The sequence below is a fragment of the Xyrauchen texanus genome, chromosome 9, assembly GCF_025860055.1.
Source record: "Xyrauchen texanus isolate HMW12.3.18 chromosome 9, RBS_HiC_50CHRs, whole genome shotgun sequence".
Lineage (NCBI taxonomy): Eukaryota > Metazoa > Chordata > Actinopteri > Cypriniformes > Catostomidae > Xyrauchen > Xyrauchen texanus.
In genome coordinates this window covers 40,261,513-40,280,533 of record NC_068284.1, presented here as the reverse complement: position 1 = coordinate 40,280,533, position 19,021 = coordinate 40,261,513, and the positions used below count along the sequence as shown (strand labels likewise).

General features: G+C 37.3%; 1 protein-coding gene across 1 annotated transcript; it reads right to left on the bottom strand.

The window, feature by feature from the left end:
* Positions 1-8,375: 8,375 nt before the first annotated feature.
* On the bottom strand, positions 8,376-17,885 carry chrng (cholinergic receptor, nicotinic, gamma). The gene is made up of 12 exons (XM_052133752.1): positions 17,746-17,885; positions 15,457-15,593; positions 14,529-14,573; positions 14,319-14,440; positions 13,990-14,145; positions 13,797-13,894; positions 13,310-13,510; positions 11,799-11,913; positions 10,748-10,862; positions 10,112-10,367; positions 9,164-9,297; positions 8,376-9,040 (listed from the first exon to the last, which is right to left on the bottom strand). The coding sequence occupies exons 1-12, from the start codon at positions 17,804-17,806 to the stop codon at positions 8,849-8,851; spliced, it is 1,632 nt and encodes a 543-aa protein (XP_051989712.1). The 5' UTR covers positions 17,807-17,885; the 3' UTR covers positions 8,376-8,848.
* Between the last annotated feature and the right edge of the window lie 1,136 nt (positions 17,886-19,021).

Genomic DNA, 19,021 nt, shown 5'->3' with positions numbered 1-19,021 from the left:
CATCTAGTTAAAAAATTTAATATTATACATTTGTGAGATTATAACTTTTGATGGTGTTGGCCTGTTTTCATGAGGCTAGTCTCGTTACATTTCTGGGGACTTGCCGAGTGCAACAATACCACATTTGCAATGGTTCGCCCTATGGCCTGTTGCCATTTTGAATTTGGCACCAAAACTACTTTAGCAAATTGCTCCTAGGCCATTCTTCCAATCAGAACGAAACCACCACCAGAAGAATTGTGGTAAGCAAGTTCTTTTGATATTTTAAGGGACATGGCAAAAATTTTATTTTAAGGACCAAAAACAGGCAGACAATTGTAAAAGTTGTCTCCGCTTTTACATAAATGAATATAACTCTTAAACGGAATGAGATATTTCCAGCAAATTTGACACTTGTATCGGGACTCAATCTGAGAAAGTTGCGTGGCTTGGACACTTAGTGACACTATCACAGGAAACGACATGAAAGTGTCTCTAACTACAGAACCCTTGGTCCAATTTACAAAATTTGCATGCAGTGTCTTTGTTGGAGTTGCCATCATTGACCATGAGGACAGTTGAGTATCTTGAGGAACATGGCCGCCAACATGGCCAATTCAGCTGTTAGACAATTTTAACAAAGGCCAATCGGAATGAAATGCGGGGGACATATTTGAATCTTTGCCCGATAGGATTTTTCACAAATTGACAATTAAACTGACCACGGGGTGGCACTGTTACGTTTTACAATGGGTGTTTATGATTTTGTATAGTGCAGTGTTTCAGAAAAACAGAAGTAATTCATAGCTTATGATATGTGTCCACCTTTGCCTCAAGAACCATTGGTGTCAGTCAAATTGTTCGTGAAATTTTTGAGCTACGCAACAAAATCTGCTTTTGCAATCTAGCCCTAGGCCATTCATTAGACCTTCACCAAATGTGGTCTACAAAATCATTACACCATACTGGCAAAAAGTCTGTTGTTCTCTATAACACTACAACTAATTTTATGCCAATATGCCAACAATTATATTAGGATGTATCTTGTAAACACTTGAATTGACAAGAAACTTTAAATGTGCCATTATAGCCATCCCTTGACATGACCTATTGGTCAAAAGTGAAATGCAATGTTATTACAGAATTAATTCTGTTCATGGATTTTAAACCACTATGGCAGCCCATAAAACCGTTCGTAGGACAATTATGAAATTTGGCACACTGATGGGAGTGGTCATGTATAGTCCCCATAGCAAATTTAGGACCTTTAAGGCAAACTCCATAGCACCACCACCAGTCCAAAAATTCATATTTCTTTAGTGTGTGTCTTTTGAACCGTTGTCCTAGAAACAAAAACATTTTTTTTTTGTCTGATTACTCTTCTTTTACTGTTTCAAATTAAACCCATACATTATAATTACACCCATTACAGTAGCTGCCATCTTGGATAATGATGTTCACAGCAGCAGCACAAATTTAAAACTGGATGTGAGGCTGTATCTCTGCAATGGTTTGTCCTTTCAAGACAAAACTTGGTAGGCTATGCCCCATGAGGACCTTGGTCTGTGGGGACATGCAGAGATTCGCGACAGCGCCACCTATAGGTCAAGAAATGTGAAAGTTAGTTTTTTTTAACTGTATGTCCTAAAATCATGGGGTTGATGTCTGTGGATTCCTTAGGTCATGCGGATCAATGATACCAGTGTTTCCCACATTGGCCATATTGCCTCTCCACCATATTGACATTTATTAAAAGATTTTATATTTTTTAAATACATTGTCGGATTTCAATGAAAACTGGTGTGTATCATCGACATCATGTCCTGGTGATACTTGAGCAGTTTAGAGTCAGTGTGGCACTATAGTTCAAAAGATAACCTACATTTGAGCACTAACTCTAACCTCAGGAAGTCTCTTTGCCACTCAATGGGCATGATAAAGCACTGATTTATAGTTCAAAAAGTTGTAGGTTTGATTCCCAGAGTGAACAGTGTTAGAGTTGATGGTATAGTGTACTGGAGATCTTTGCATTTTGTATACTGAATAGTTGCAGGGCTTATAACAGATAATTTATGTTTACTGGTATACTTCTTGTTCTTCTTTGTCTTAGTGTTGTTCTTCTGATATATATGGGAGGGATATCTTTTGAAAGGATTTAAAACGTTTGGAGACAGCATCACATGTAGTTCAAAAGAGCATGGTCTGTTTAGCATGGTAACTGTTGGGTTTTCTGTCTTATAAGGCTATTTGATCACAATGCTATCCATAGGGCAACATTAGCTTAGCATTCTAACCAATACATTTGTAAGGCTGTTTGATCACAATACCCTGAAATTGCTGCTTGCAGCAATTGTTAAAGCACAATGCTATCCATAGGTAACATTAGTTTAACATACTAATCAGTTAAATACATCATGACCATTCTGTCCTTTCTTTCTGCTGTGTTTGATATTAGCCATATTGGCTCTCCACCGTTTTGAATACTTTATTTTTATTCAAAACTTGCTGACTCTCAGCTTGGTATGTCTCTGTCCAGCAGTATGGTGTACTATACCTGAGTGCTGTGGAGATAAAAACGTTGCTGGTTTGAGACCAGCTTGGTACAACTGGAAAAACTTTGAGTAATTGCAAAATGCTTCATGCCCTGTTTGTTCTTTCTTTCTGCTGTGTTTGATATCAGCCATATCAGCACTCCACCCCTTTGAATACTTTTTAAATTTAAAACATGTGGACTCTCATCTTGGTATATCTCTTCAGCACCTGTAAAACCTGTGGCAACGTGGCACAGCAGTGTTTCTGTTGTGTTTTCTGTAACTTTTGGGTGACGTGAAGTAGTGTGGGGTTGCCTCTAAGCTTGGTATGCCCATTTGTTAACTTGTAACTCTGCATAACTGGCTGTGTAGTGTAGTGGATTGCACACTGAACTCTAGAACAGAAAGATATGTGTTCAAATCTGTCCTGGGGTGCTATGATCTCTGCTTGATTGTGAGAACTTTGGGTTGTGTTTAGTGTGCAGTGGTTGCCATGCTGGTGCTTGGCCCCATAGTGGCTGCTTGCAGCTTTATTGTAAATTGTTAATGATTATAGGTCCTGTTACTGGTCACCTTTTTTTTCTTTTTTTTATGACCATTTTACTGTCTAGTTCAATTAAAATGGTCTTGTGGTGTGACATGTTTTTTTTTTTAAAGTTCAAATATTTTATTTAGTCTCTTAATGTAGAGTCTAATGTAGAGTCATAATAAATACACACACACACACACTGCTCAAAAAAATTAAGGGAACATCTAAATCACACATCGGATCTCCATGAACGAAATATATTGAAGATCAAAATCTTTACTGTACATTGTGTAATTCGTTGAGAACAATATGACGTAACAACGGTCAATGGAAACCAAAATCACCAACTGATTGAGGGCTGGATTCAAACTCGCACTGAAAATCAAAGTAAACAATTGAAATCACAGGCTGTTCCAACTTGCATGAATTTCATCACGGCAACTCATAATGTGACTCAGTAGTGTGTATGGCCCCCACGTGCCTGTATGCACTCCCGACAACATCTAGGCATGCTCCTGGTGAGATGGCGGATGGTGTCCTGGGTGACCTGGATCAGGGTATCAGTGAACTCCTGGACTGTCTGTGGCGCTGCTTTGTGGTGTTGGATGTACCGATACATAACGTCCCAAAGGTTCTCAATTGGATTCAAGTCTGGGGAACACAAACTGCCTACACTCTCTGGCCACAAGAGGCCAGGCATTGTCCTGCACCAGGAGGAACCCAGGGCCCACTACATCAGCATAAGGTCTGATAAAGGGTCTGAGGATTTCATCCCGGAGGAGGTCTGTGTGACCCTCCAAGGATATGCCTCACCAGACCATCATTGTCCCACCGCCAAACCGGTCATGCTGGATGATGTTGCAGGCAGCATAACGTTCACCACAGCATCTCCAGACTCTTTCACGTCTGCCACGTGCTCAGTGTGAACCTGCTCTCATCTTTGAAGAGAACGGGGTGGCAATTCTGGTGTTCTCTGGCGAATGCTGGGCTGTGAGTACAGGTCCCACTAGAGGACGTCAGGACGTTGGTCAGAAACATGCACACAAGTACCCCGCTGGAGGTCATTTTATAGGGCTCTGGCAGTGCTCCTCCTGTTCCTCCTCGCACAAAGGAGCAGATACCCGGCTGCTGGGTTGTTGCCCTTCTACGGCCCTGTCCAGCTCTCTTCGTGTAACGGCCCATCTCTTGGTATCTCCTCCATGCACTTGAGACTGTACTGGGAGACACAGTAAACCTTCTTGCGATGGCACGTATGGATGTGACATCCTGGAGTCCACATGTGCAGTGCAACCTGAATGGGCTGCTACCTGCATTGACAAGGACATTAGCAATATACAAAACTAGAGAAGATTCAGTCAGGAAGGATAAGGAGAGAGCAATTGTCTGTGGCCACCACCTGCAAAACAATTTCCTTTTTGGGGGTTGTCTTGCTTTTGCCTTTCCAATGCACCTATTGTCACTTTCATTTGCACCAAAACAGGTGACATTGATTCACAATCGCTTAGGCTTCCTAACTGGACAGATTGATATATATATTGGGGTCACTTCACTGAAATGATTCTCATGATCTTAAAAACCTTTTGATTTGAAGGTGTATGCTTAATTGTTTGAAATTTGTTTTGTAGACAAAAATATAATGTACCAACATATTAATTTATTTCATTACAAATTTTTTTAAATGGGTGACAGATTGAATAATAAAGAAAATAAAGTATTTGCTGATAGACGAGGTGGAGAGAAGTTACCGCATTTATTCCAGCAGAGAGCGAAAGTATTTGTTGTCATCTATGAGTATTACGTGACATCATATCAGTTTCAAGCAGATGCGAGAAAGCTAAAAAAAAATGCCGGACGGTCAGAGATCTGCAGGGATACGTCCTGCACCCTCACATTTTAAATCCAAAATATGGAAGCACTTTGGATTTGATACATTACCAGGAAATGCAGAACTAGACATGACTAAATCGGTATGCAAACTCTGTCATGCATTGGTATCGTATTGTGGTAATATGACCAACATGAGTCCCCATCTTGCTTGACACCATCCAGAGCTAAACGTGGAGTTGGCCAAACAACCTGTAGTAGCAGCAAGCCAACGGACTCTGGATGGGACAATGAATAAACTACCCAGCTGTTCAGAGAAAGAATCAGTTCGAATCAGCTCCCAAGTATCGGGATAATATCGAATCCGGGAGATAAGCCCCTACATTCTGAGATGCTATTCTGCTGACTAAAATTGTACAGAAGGGTTAGGAGTTAATGTAGCCTTTCTGTCAGTCTTACCATTCTCCATGGACCTCTCTCATCAACAAGCCATTTTCATCTACAGAACACTGGTTGTTTTTCGTCCTATTCTCTATATACACGGTTGCGCATGAATATCCCAGGAGATCAGCAGTTACAGAAATACTCGAAACAAAAATCACGCCATGACTAAATAACTGAGATCACATTTTTTCCCCATTCTGATGATTGATGTGAACATTAACGGAAGCTCCTGACCCATATCTGCATGATTTTATACATTACGTTGCATGATTGGCTGATTAGATAATTGCATGAATAAGTAGATGTACAGGTGTACCTAATAAAATGGCTGGTGGAGTGTATTTGTGCAAACAACATGTTTGTCATAGCCTTTTAAAAGCATGAATTTGACTTATTCTGTGATTAGTCACATGGCATTTATGGCTTAGCTCATTGGCTCAAAAATGCATGAGTGATATTATGCATTATCACCTAATGCTAAAAGGCTGTAGTACTGTATGTGACGACAACCAAACACATGCACACAATATCTGGAACATTGTGCCTTTGTTTTCGGCTGTCCTGAGGAAGAGGTCATGTTGATGCTTCCGTCCCACGAAGTTCACAGCATCTCTCCATATTTAATTGCATTCTCAAAGCTGCCTGGAAAGAATGAGAGAGAGATTGAGGGATATGGCATTCCTCTGAGGCTGTTAGTAGGTAAACAATGGTGACCTTTTCTGACCTCACAGAATAGTTGGCACCATAATGAAGAGCAAATGAGGAAAAATGACTTTGAAAGATATGAGATGTTTAACTGTAAAACCATCTTGACAAAGGAATTTGTATGTTTTACATGGGTAGATGTAATGTGAGATGGCTATGATGTAACATGAAAGAGAAGTGAATGAAGAGCTCTGTCTGCATAATAGATTTGCAGATAGAGTTTCTATCATTCAATAATTTTTTTCCCCCTCCAATCGCCTCTGTGCTTATTTTTTTCTTTTTTACAGGTGCATCTATTAAGGTGCATCTAGTAAGTCTCAGCTTCAGATTGCATATGTACTGGTGGCATTCATGTACCCATAGTAAACAAATGTTTACTTGCCTGATATTGCACTCCAGTACCACATACTGTGCCCAATCATTGTTTAATTTTATTAATACTCCACCATGAACAGCTAACAGGACCCTTGCAGTAGTCATTGAATATACATTACAGATTTTGTGTATTGAAATCTTTCTGTAACTGCCACTCCTACAAAACTTTTTAGTATGTTGTACTATGTGTTGATATATTCTGCATATAATATTATACATATTGTGCATACTTCAAATCATGTAAACTGAATTATTTCACAACATGACAGCAAAGTTGGTGGATCACAAGTTTTTCACTTACTGTTTTTTTATTGTCACTGGTGTTCTGAAAAATAAAAAAATGATTTGATTTAATATCTACAGATTGCTCATGGACCACTGATGAAAATGGCAAGTTTCAATCTGGCTGGATGGCTTTATACAGCTTTTTTTTGGTCTGCCAGGTGTGTCGACCCTTGCTGGCCTCGTGGGTTTTCTTCTCACTGTTGTTTGTGGTGCTTCGTTTTGAGATGAGCCCTGCTCAATAAGCCTACACAAATTCACCTATGCGAAGGGTGGCGAGGGATTTAAAAATCCGGCACTCGTCATTCCTGGTGTGCCTCTCCCCTATCCAGACTTGTGTTGTTTGGTTATCATTCTCTCTTGTTTCCAGTTATTCCATGTTATTGTTAAAAAATATATATTCTTTGAGCCTGTATATACCGTGTAGTCTCCCTTATTGTTGCGGCTTACAAGCCGGCCTTGAAGTGGGAGCTTGTGTCTGGGAATTTTGTTGATCAGTTCATTCTTGGCGTGGTTTGTATTTAGTTCCAATGATTGAGGCACTTTGTTTTTTTTATTCATTGGCTATTTGGTGGGTGTCGCCCTCATCGTTTCTTCAGCCGATTAAATAAAAACATGGTTTGTAGCGCTATTGTTTTGAGTTTTTGTACTCGCCTTTTGTGGGAGATGCATGTTGGATTGAAGAATATCCGATTTGTTTGTTTGCGGCCCTTTATTTGTGGGGAGAGTATTTTGGGAAGTTCTATTGTCCCAGTTGTTCTGGAGAGGACCGTTTCAGCTGTCTCCAGCTTTAGCTGAAGTTGTTGGTTCTTCACACCGTTTAAAGGGTACGTAAATTATATTTTTAGTTGAAACCGATGGGGATTTTAGTAGTAGCTCAAATTATTAGCTGTTCCTTAGAAGTGCTCATTGTAACTGCCTGGGAACTTGTAAACACAACTTTGATTCCTGTGTCATGGCCAGCTCATAAGCCACAGTAATAAGGGAGAACAGATCAATATTTAAGTCCTTTTTCACTATAAATCTCCACATTAACTTTCACTATCACACTCTGAATTTATAGTAAAGTATTGATCCGTTTCTCACCCACAATGACCTATATGACCACCCAGACACCTTATAGTATATACAGTGCATCCGGAAAATATTCACAGCGCTTCACTTTTTCCACATTTTATTATATTACAGCCTTATTCCAAAATGGATTAAATTAATTATTTTCCTAAAAATTCTACAAACAACACCCCATAATGACAATGTGAAAGAAGTTTTTTTTTTTTTAAATCTTTGTGCTCTGACAGGAACAGTTAACTGTGGGACTTTATATAGACAGGTGTGTGCCTTTCCAAATCATGTCCAATCAACTGAATTTACCACAGGTGGATTCCATTCAAGTTGTAGAAACATCTCAAGGATGATCAGTGGAAACAGGATGCACCTGAGCTCAATTTTGAGTATCATGGCAAAGGCATGTGATTTTACTCATTTTTTTATTTTTAATACATTTGCAAAGATTTCAAACACACTTCTTTCACGTTGTCATTATGGGGTATTGTTTATAGAATTTTGAGGAAAATAATTACTTTAATCCATTTTGGAATAACGCTGTAACATAAAAAATGTGGAAAAGGTGAAGCGCTGTGAATACATATATATATATGTAAGTATATACAAAGATATAGTTTTTTTTATACACGATACACGACTATTTTTTTTTTTAAATGAGCTTTATATTTCAGATGAAGGTAGCTAGGGAGAGTATGAAGATGACTTATTTGAGGCAATTTTTGGTCATACAGATGGCATAGTCTGGCATAACATTTGGCCAAATTTAGCTCTAAGGGAAGCTTAAACTTGTTTAAATCACTTCAACACAAAATTGAGACTGATTTAATGATTAACAAATAATATAATTTCCATTATTGTACACAACTCATATAGGCCATTTTTCTGTCTCAAATGGCTTAAGATCGAACACATTCTCTCTCCAGATTGCATAAAAAGTGTATATGTTTCTGGTATAGCACAATAGTGCCAAGGTTCCCTTTACCACAGTATAGTAAAACTAAATCTGACTGCAATTTGTCTCTGGAATATCTTTAACAAAGTTTTCCATTCTTCTATGTGGCACTGAATTTTCTTTAAGCTCTTTTTAATCTATACAGTAGTAGGGATGCGTTTATCCTGTGATGTCCCCAAGTGAGATTTCAGGCAGGTATTTCTTGGGGTCTCCATGAAATGGTTGAGATGGTGCCTGGTTAAAATGGCCCATCAGGAAGATCGCGATGGTGCCCAGTATAAACAGCAGCATCATGACGATGAAGCACACTCTGTCAATCACCCTGGCGACCAGAAACCACTCCTCATTTTCCTGCAGAGTGATTAAATAAAAGAAAATACTACATTTAAACCCAACTGAAAAGATTCACTATAAGTGCAAATGAGATACAACACTTTCAGCTGGTATTTGGAGAATTCTGGATCAGTGACTCACACTTTGAAAGGCATTTTGCTGCTTGGCACTCTCTGCAATGTGTTTACAGGAAGCCAGACACTGTTGCACTTCTGGTGATGCCAAAGCCAGACTGGATTCCAGATCCTTTGCTGTTCCATCCCCTAGGCCATTTTCTGAGGTCACAAGCAACAAATTGAAGTTGACACCCATTTGGGGAAAAATTATGAAAATTATTAATTTTTATTTGAACCAGGAAGGGGGGGGCTCTTCATATATATACATATAAATAATGTAATTTTGTATTATTATTATAAAAACAGTATAGTGTATATATAGTATATTATATATACGAAAAACATTCACATTCATTCTGCATATCGCCACCTACTGGTCTATAGTGAAAATATGATTTAGAATATTATTGCATATACATTATTAATTACTTAATTATAAATTATTTTTATGGCATTAATATATAATCATTACAAATGAATTTCAAAACATTATATTAATAAATATAAATAGATAATATGAATACATATTTTATTTTATTTATAATTTGCCATTGGCATTTCTATCACAATCTCATGAACCCCTTGCAGGTCAATCCCTTCTGTTTGAAAAACCCTGCTCTATCTGATGGAACTGAATATGGTGTTTTTATTATTGATTTTGGTTTTGTCTGTAAGCACGCATTCATATACTCACTTTGTACATAATAATTTGCTGTTTTTACACTGAAAATATACTAGTAAGATTTGCTTATGTTTTTGCAGTTTTTCAAAGTAAATTATAACTATTAAATTAAGTAGAATCTTCTTAACATGATATTGATTAAAGTGAAGGAGTAAATTTAACTTAAACATTTCAGTTAATACAGAAACAAATCTTATTTAAATGGTACCGTACCTTTTCTGCTATATTTACTTATACTATATATTTTTTCAGTGTATGTGTTGGTTTCTTTGTCATTTGTTGTTTACTCACGTATTTTCTCCAGTGTGTTCTTCAGAAGTCCCTGTCGTTCCTTTAATCGACTGAACATCAGCTCTGACCGTGCTGTTCTGAACATGTATTCATCTGCCTTCGCTATCAGTCCCAAAGAGCTGCGTCTCCTGCGATGGAGCGGGCTGCCGTCACCCAGTGCAAACATCTTAAAAACCCCCTCCTCCTGCTCGCTGTTGTCAGGTGTCCAGCGCTGCATCCTCATCCTCAGCAGACGAGGAAGGATGTTCAACAAGACCTGGGGACCATGACATGGAGGAAAAGAGTTTATTGACCTCTGCACAATAACATCTTCATTTCTATGTTACAAATCAGAGGTTTGGAAAAGGAATTTAGGAGTAAGATTTGGAGTTCAAGTTCTGTTTAAACTGCTTAAATGGTCATTGTTTTTGACAGAGATAGTATAGAGAAGACAGGAAATGATGGTGAGAAGACAGTTTTAACATCAGTTTGTGGAATTAGTTTAAAGGAATTTGTGCAGTTGGGGAGGGGGTTGTTGTATAACCCACTTGTCTGGCCCAGGGGGACCCATGCTTGACCATGTTCTGAATACTTTTTGAAGCAATTTAGAAATGTAGTGATGGACAAATGGCTGTGGTGTGTCTGGCAGTGTTGTACCTTTCTAATGCTGTTGCTCATTGGGTGGGTGTTTGGAGTTCGAAGAGAAACATTTAATACCACCACACAGTTCATCACGGTTATCGTTGTCACTGACATCACAAACATAAGATACCTGGCAAAAAAAAAAAAAAAAAAACTCATTTGCTCAAGACAAGTCAATTTCTTTTGAACTGAAAATTAAGTTTTAAAAACATTAGTCTTTGCCTTTTGGCCAGCCAATTTGAACAAGGAGAGGAAACCAACAGAACATTTGCTTAGATAGTCAACTCAGTGTGAACTTTTAACACGTTTGCAGGAAATGTTTGATAACAAAAGATGTTAACGGTATCGTTCACCAAACAAATGAAAATTCACTCATGATATACTCACCCTCATGCCATCCCAGATGTGCATGACATTCATTCTTTCTTCTGCTGAACACAAACTAATAATTTTTAAGCTCTGTAGGTCCTCACAATGCAAGTGAATGGTTACCAAGATTTTGAAGCTCTAAAAAGCAAATAAAGGCAGCATAAAAGTAACCCATAAGTCTCCAGTGGTTAAATCTATATCTTTAGAAGCGATATAAGTGTGGGTGAGAAACAGATCAATATCTTTATTTTATAGGATTTATCAATATCCTTTTTTACTATTAATTCTCCTCCTTGCCCAGTAGGTGGCGATATACATGAAGAATGTGACACGCCAAAAACAAAAGAAGAAGAATGTGAAAGTGGAGATTGATAGTAAAAAAAAGGAATTAAATATTGATCTGTTTTTCACCCACACTTATCATATAATTTTGAAGATATGGACATAACAACTGGAGTCGTATGGATTACTTTTATGCTGTCTTTATGTGCTTTATGGAGCTTTAAAATGTTGGTACTCATTCACTTGCATTGTGAGGACCTACAGAGCTGAGATATTCTTCTTAAAATCTTTGTTTGTGTTCAGCAAAAGAAAGAAAGTCATACACATCTGGGATGGCATGAGGGTTATTAAATGATGAGAGAATTTAAATTTTTGTGTATACTATCCCTTTAAGAGAATAAAAGCACAGACTTACTTTCCAATGAGTGGCACAGCCTGGGAGGTTTCCGGCACTTTCTTGGCGATAAGAAACAGGAAGACAGTTTGACCCAGCAGGATTGCAATGGCCATGGTGCACTTCTGTCCTCCAGCTATTCATTAAAGAAACAATTAAGAGGTCTATTCATCAATAAAGATACAAAAAAAAAAATAATCGTAACCCAAAGTGCCACCCCCATTTATAGCTGGCCCAACCACCTTCTGGAGTTACCTTGCCCTCTTTTAGAGATTTCGCCCCCATTTGAAGATCTCCGGGCTGCAGCTATAGATACTTGAGTAAATACATGCATCATTTGTCACTATTACCCTATTACTAATTCACTCCTTTTAATACTTGTCATTGTGAGTTCAATACTTTGTCCAGAAAATAAATAATTACCCTGAGTGGCAAAGAGAATTTGAGTCTAAATGGTCCACAGAAGCTTGTGTAACAAGCCCACCTTCAGTTTAATTTGAGTTTGCATTAACCTCTAAAGCAAACATCCATCCATCCAATTTATATACCCACTGATCCAAAGTAGAGTTACAGGTGGTGCTGGACCCTTTCAAACCCTAGGATCTTTTTACTGTGAGGTGACAGTGCTAACCACTGGGCCACCATGCCGTAATCTAAAGCAACACTATGTATTAGAAAGCAAGTATCTCTTTAGGTCTCTGTAAGCTCTTTCAGATGAAGACTCTTCATAAACAGCTCCTATTATAAAGCATCACTCAGTGAAACTCTATACACAAGAGAAACAAAACATGGACTGTGTAATTTATGTTCAGTTTTGCTAGTTTAGTTCTTATGAAAGCCCTGAACTGCAAGGTGGGATAAAAATCATTAGTAAATTTTTTTGGAGTCTTAGTAAAAAAAAATTCTCCCCATTTTTCTTTCTTTGGCATTTTTTTTTCTCTCGGAAAATAGTATTTTCTCTATCTAAATTTGTATTTATTTATTTTTCCTAAAAAAAAAAATCAAGAGAAAATTAAATTCAATTAAAAGAAAAATTAGAGAAGGAAAAAAAAAAATGTGCGAATAAATAGGACATGGAAGGCACTAAGACACCAAAAAAACAATATTTTCATTTGGTGAATTTTTATTTCACCTTGTGGTTCAGGGCTTCTGTAAATTCAGTCTGAGGGTCAGCATGGAGATTAAAATAATATGTGGGTTGTAGGGTTTAGAGTTATTTTTGGTGTGTTGCCATGTGCCCAGCAGAGGTGCAGAAAATACTACAGTGTCTGTCTGTGTATAATTAGGATTGTGTTGAGGTTTATGGAGAGTGAAAGAATGTTGTAATTATTTTATAAAGTCTGCTTCTAAATTATTTACCACCCTTAAAAACTGTAGCAAAGTGAGTTGACATCACATTCTGATTTCTTCATTTTGAGGATATTAAAAGGATAGTTGAACAAAACATGCTGTCATTATGGTCTTGTTGAAATGGCAAGCTTGTAGAGCATCCACAACAGTGACAACTGTTAACGTTGGCAATGTAATCTCACCTTTAGCTGGCAGGAAGTAGACAAGAAGCCCAAGGGACGAAAAGAGGACACAAGGTACGATGATGTTAATGACATAGAAGAGTGGCTTTCTCTGGATGATGAGGAAGAAGATGATATCCTGGTACTCCAATTCATCTGGGCTGTATCGCTTATTCACAACCTTCTTAGCAGGGCGGTGCTTAATAATCCATTCACCGTTTTCTGACCAATCAGGGCACAGGAAAGGTGTATATTAATGGCCATGCCCATGTTTTATGTACAATAGTGTGCAAAAATATTAAGCACATTAGATGTTTCACAAAAACATTTGTCTTAAGATTATTTTATAGCTTCTGTTTTAGTGTGTCAATGGGAAATATCCTAACTGCTTAAAATGTTTGCACAGTACTATATATATATATATATATAAACTGTATTTTATAGTGATGGAATCTGGAGTTTATCTTGATACGTAAGACAAGAAAATGTGTCACAGGAGGTTTAGTACCAGTAAAAGCCTCTGGGTCGATCTCTATCCATTCCATGGTGATATTGTCCTCCTCTGCCAACATCAGTGTAATTTCATTAGAGTTGTATGTCTGAGATCTGCAAAAGGAACCGGAGTGAAACCCAGCATAAAAGTATGCTTCTTAATTCAAGTAAGAAGAAATGTAATTTATCTCCTCACTGATTAGCCGTACCTGAACACCATGCTGCAGTTCTGCCAGTCAAAGGGGAAGTAGTTGACTTTGATGCCACAGGAGCTCCGGTAGATGGCAGGGGGTAGCCAGACCACACTACCGTCAGGATCTATCAGAGCATTAGTATAGAGGGCCACCTCAAAGTGCCCATCTACACTGCAAACACACAAACAGGTATTACTTTATGTTGGTCACAATTTACACCAATGCCCCTGGGTTAAAATACCCAGATTGTGAAAAACGGCTCAGATATCAGTCAAAGACCACAATATTCTGCTGAATGTGCTGGGTAAACTGCACATAGAATCCTCATTCATACAGTTACTCACTTGTTCTCCAGGCCAACGTCAGGCAGCCAGATGGCTTTTGAGGGAAGACGCATGCGGGTGATGTTCTCATAGACCTCAAACCCTGTCCTGTTGGCCCAGCTGAGTCTATAATCACGCCATGTCTAAAGAGAGCGAGAGAGAGAAATGAAATCACTGCTAACTACACAACAAATCCAGATTTGGCAACTACACAGACATGATAAATCTTACCATCTCAATCCAAACGCAAGTGGTGAGGGTCTCTTCTTTCTCATTCTGGACATGAAAAAGCAATTGGATGATAAACCATATTGACCCACACAGGGTAACAGGAATACATATTTAAAATACAAAATATAAGTAACTGAATTCCACTAAAGTTACAATTTAAATCATTGGTAATTAGAATACAGTTACATTCAAAAAGTATTTTGACTACTGAAGAGATTACTTTGCCTTTTATTGTCATTTGTTTCATTTAATATTTAGTCCTTTCAGATGGAAAACATTAATAAATATAAATTATGTGATCCAAAGTGCATTTGAACAGCGGTGAAACACTTTCTTCTGATGTTTTACATTCATACGAGCAGACAGAGAAGAAATAAAGAAATAGAAATAAACCTTGTGTAAATTGTCAGCTTTACACTAAGCTATAATGCTATTTCTAGCCATTTTACATGCACATGTTACCAAACATGATCATATTTTTATATCAAGAAAATTCACGTTGGATCATAATTATTTTTTTTCTAGCGAGACCTTTGATATTAGGGTAAAAATCATATTCTTGATAATAATTATTGTATTGTTTTCCTGTAAAAATATCAAAAAATCTTAAAACAAAATCAATTTGATTTGTCATGTTTTAGTAACAACACTGCATAAGATATTTCGGTTTTTCGGAGAATGTATTTTTGTCACTGTACTGGCAGTTTTTATAGTCAAAACAAGTGAAAAAAATCTACAGAAGAAGTAATCCAAAGTATTTAGAATATGTTACTGACCTTGAGTAATCTAACAGAATACTTTACAAATTACATTTTACAGCATGTATTTTGTAATCTGTAGTGGAATACATTTCAAAAGTAAACCTGGACCCACATACACCACACTTATTTATCTTGACTGACACACGGACACAAATAAAGAGTTTTACCAGAGAAATTAGGTTTGTAAGGGTCATCTTGATTTTCACATTTGTGATGTCATCGTGGTGCTCCACAGGCCGTATGTTTTTATTGTAGCCTATCATTAGATCTTTGTGTAGAGAGCCCTCCAGATTACACACAACCACTGAAACACACACACAAACAAAGCATTACAATGCCACTAATCCACAAAGTGGCTATTCATCAAAACTCTATTTTGTTCTATCCACATTTTGCACACAGCATTTGATATTATAGATAACTGTATTAATTAACACAAACTAACAATTAACAATACTTTTAAAACACTTATTAAAGGGATATTTGACCCCAAACTGAAAATGATCTCATTAATTATTCACCCTTATGCCATCAACAGTAGGATGTGTATGACTTTCTTCTGCAGAACACAAACTATATAACTCCTTGTTTCACCATAAATCTTGGCATTGCCATCTCTAGGCATGATTCTGATTTCATGCTTGATTACACTTCCTAGTGCTTGACGCATGCGCAAGAGCTAGATGACGCAATAGGAAGTGTAATCAAGCTTGAAATCACGATCGCCAAGGAGACTGCTGCGATGATGTACGGTGTTATATTTTGGTCTGTTTTCACCCCAAACCAGTTGGATCGCTTCAGAAGACATTGATTAAACCACTGGAGCCATATTAATTACTTTTATGCTGACTTTATCTACTTTTTGGAGCTTTTGGGGTTCTGGTCACCATTCAATTGCATTGGATGGACCTACAGAGATGAGATATTCTTCTAAAAATCTTAGTTTTATGTTTAGCATAAGTACATCTGGGATGCATGAGGGAGAGTAAATGATGAGAGAACTTTCCTCTTGGGGTGAACTATTCCTTTAATATTGGTTATTGTTCATTTCAACATACATTATACTAATACTGTACATTTTTTAAATTAAAAGTTGTATATGTTAACATTAGTTATTGCATTATGAACTAACAGTGAATAATTGTATATTATAATTTTATAAATTAACATTAACCAAGATAAATAAAGACTGTAAAAATGTATTGTCCATGACAACTAATGCATTTGTTAATGTTAACAGTAAAACATTACAACAGTTAATGCGTGGAGTGGTGGTGGTGTAGTGGTCTAAAGCACATAACTGGTAGTCTGGTAATCAGAAGGTCACTGGTTCGATCCCCACAGCCACCACCATTGTGTCCTTGAACAAGGCACTTAACTCCAGGTTGCTCCGGGATAAGTGCACTGTAAGTCGCTTTGGATAAAAGCGTCTGACAAATGCATAAATCTAAATGTAATGCATTATGTATCATGAACTAACAATGAAGGGACAGCATTTATTAATATTTGTTAGTTAACAAAAATACAATTGTTTGTTGTTAGTTCATGTTAATTCATGATGCATTAACTAATGTTAACTTTTGATTTCAAAAATGTATTTCTATATGTTCAAATATAAAATGAACCAAAATGAATAAATGCATGTTAAATAATGTTGTTAACAAATGGAACCTTATTGTAAAATTTTACCACCAAGTACAACAAAATATTCAAACCTTCATGTGAAAAGCCCACAAGAATGAAATAAGAATTTTGATGCAAAATCACCATTAATCATTTAACATAATGTTATTCTAACGGTCAATGTTGTGAAGAGTTTTTCTTTTGTTTTGTTTAGAGTGCAATATTTAGTTGCTGGTCTTTAGTCTTTTGGCTTGTTTAATTTTCCCTATACATGCTCAGTATTGCAAAGTCATCATTAATTAATTATATATGATCAAATAACAATGGATGTCTAATAAACCATGACTCAATCAATCAATGAATCAAAACAATGTGTTTATTACATAACCTGATATGAACTATAAACATTGCAAGCTTCACTTTGGGTTAAAAGGAACTCTTAGCAGTTGTGCTCATGAAAATTAACAAGGATTTAACACCATATTTGACACTTTAGCACAGTGATACTTGCTTATCCTACTCTCTAACACTTGATAAAGGCAGAGGACAAGCATGTGCTCTCATAAGAAATGACAACAGAATGTTGCATTGCCACAGTTTATTTACTTCATTGACTTAGCACAACCTATTTTTATAAGAGAATCGACACGTTTCTAACTTGATTAGATTTATTACTCATTACTCAACAGCATGACCAAGATCCTACATGAGGTAGTCACATTACCAGTTGGTTATCCACCAGTCTCATGTGAAATTACTTTATTTGTCACAAATCCTCCAAAAAAAAACAAAAAACGAAAGAAAGAAAAGAAAGGAAAAATGTCCTGTCTTACCCAGGTGAAAAGACAGAAAAGCCCATAACCAGACAATATTTGAGGGAGAGATGAAACCCATGGTTGAAATCCTCAGAGCAGCATTAGTGAGGAAGGGGACGATCTCAGTTCCCTTATTCAGAACCAGCACCTTATCAGAGTGTGTGTGTGCGTGTGTGTGTGAGAGAGAGGAGAAACAGCTGTTTGGGAAAGGGAAGTATTATGGGGAAAATAGGTGTGGTTTCAAGCTTGAATCTACATTGTTATTTTCAGAATGCCCACACACTCCATGCACATACAGTTCCTCACATTGTCAGCTGTCACTACACACACACATCGCAGACATGATGTCCAGCCCCAATGGGAGGCCATAGGAACCAGTTATATTACCTACTGTCCCTCTCTCTCTCTTTTCCTCTGTTTCTCTCTCTGAAGTCAAACAGAAAGATAAGGTTACAGTATTTTCCCACAGGTCAGTGCACAGATGGTGTGACCTGAGATGATCTGTGGAAGGACATGTGTCATCAGCTGTTCTTCATTCATCTCTGTCTAATGACCCCCATCTAGTAAGACAAGTTCACTTTTAATGTCACTGCTTTTGGATATAAATACATGTATTTGAAAATACATACATATTAAATTATTTATTATTGTTATATACTGTATATATATATTTCCATATTTTACAATGTTATACATTACATTACATACATACATATAGTTCCAGTCCTCGAATCTGATTGGACAAGAGACGTTCCTTAAGCACCGATGGTCTCACACCATCAGCTTCACACCTACGCTTCACTGTTTGTATCACTCCGCTTTCGTGCCGCTCTAAACTAAAGTGTAAGAGCAGTGCATATGTGTTACGAGCTACTGTATGTGTCTCTTTTACATGTATTTTATTTTTATTTTTTTAACATTATATATGTTGGCCAGCAGGTGGTGGCAAAAGATCATTTTTGTGTCTAATATGAGCCAGTTGGTGACGTGAAGTGAATCCGCATCAGCCAGTGTTTACATACAACAGCCTCCATGATCACTCGTATTACTACTAAAGCTAGGAAACAGCTTTAAACTAACAAATTCAGCATTAAGGCTCATCACAGCTGAGAGAAACAACAGACTGATTAATTACAGAACTCAAGGCAAATACGTCTTACCAGAGTTTCCACATTGGAAAGGACATGCTGTTTAAAATGGCGGAGGACATTGCGGTTTCTATAGTGAATGACTCTTGCGCACCGGCTACCGCGAAATAGGGAGAAATACCCTCGCTTGGACGGCTATTTTTCCA

Bases quoted from the DNA above. Each gene is read 5' to 3' on its own strand.
- chrng (XM_052133752.1), bottom strand. From the start codon at position 17,806: ATGGGTTTCATCTCTCCCTCAAATATTGTCTGGTTATGGGCTTTTCTG. The intron at 14,574-15,456 runs GTAAAACTCTTT...TTTCATGTCCAG, and splicing joins TTACAAACCTAATTTCTCTG to AATGAGAAAGAAGAGACCCT. The intron at 13,511-13,796 runs GTACTAAACCTC...CTGATTGGTCAG, and splicing joins CGACCCAGAGGCTTTTACTG to AAAACGGTGAATGGATTATT.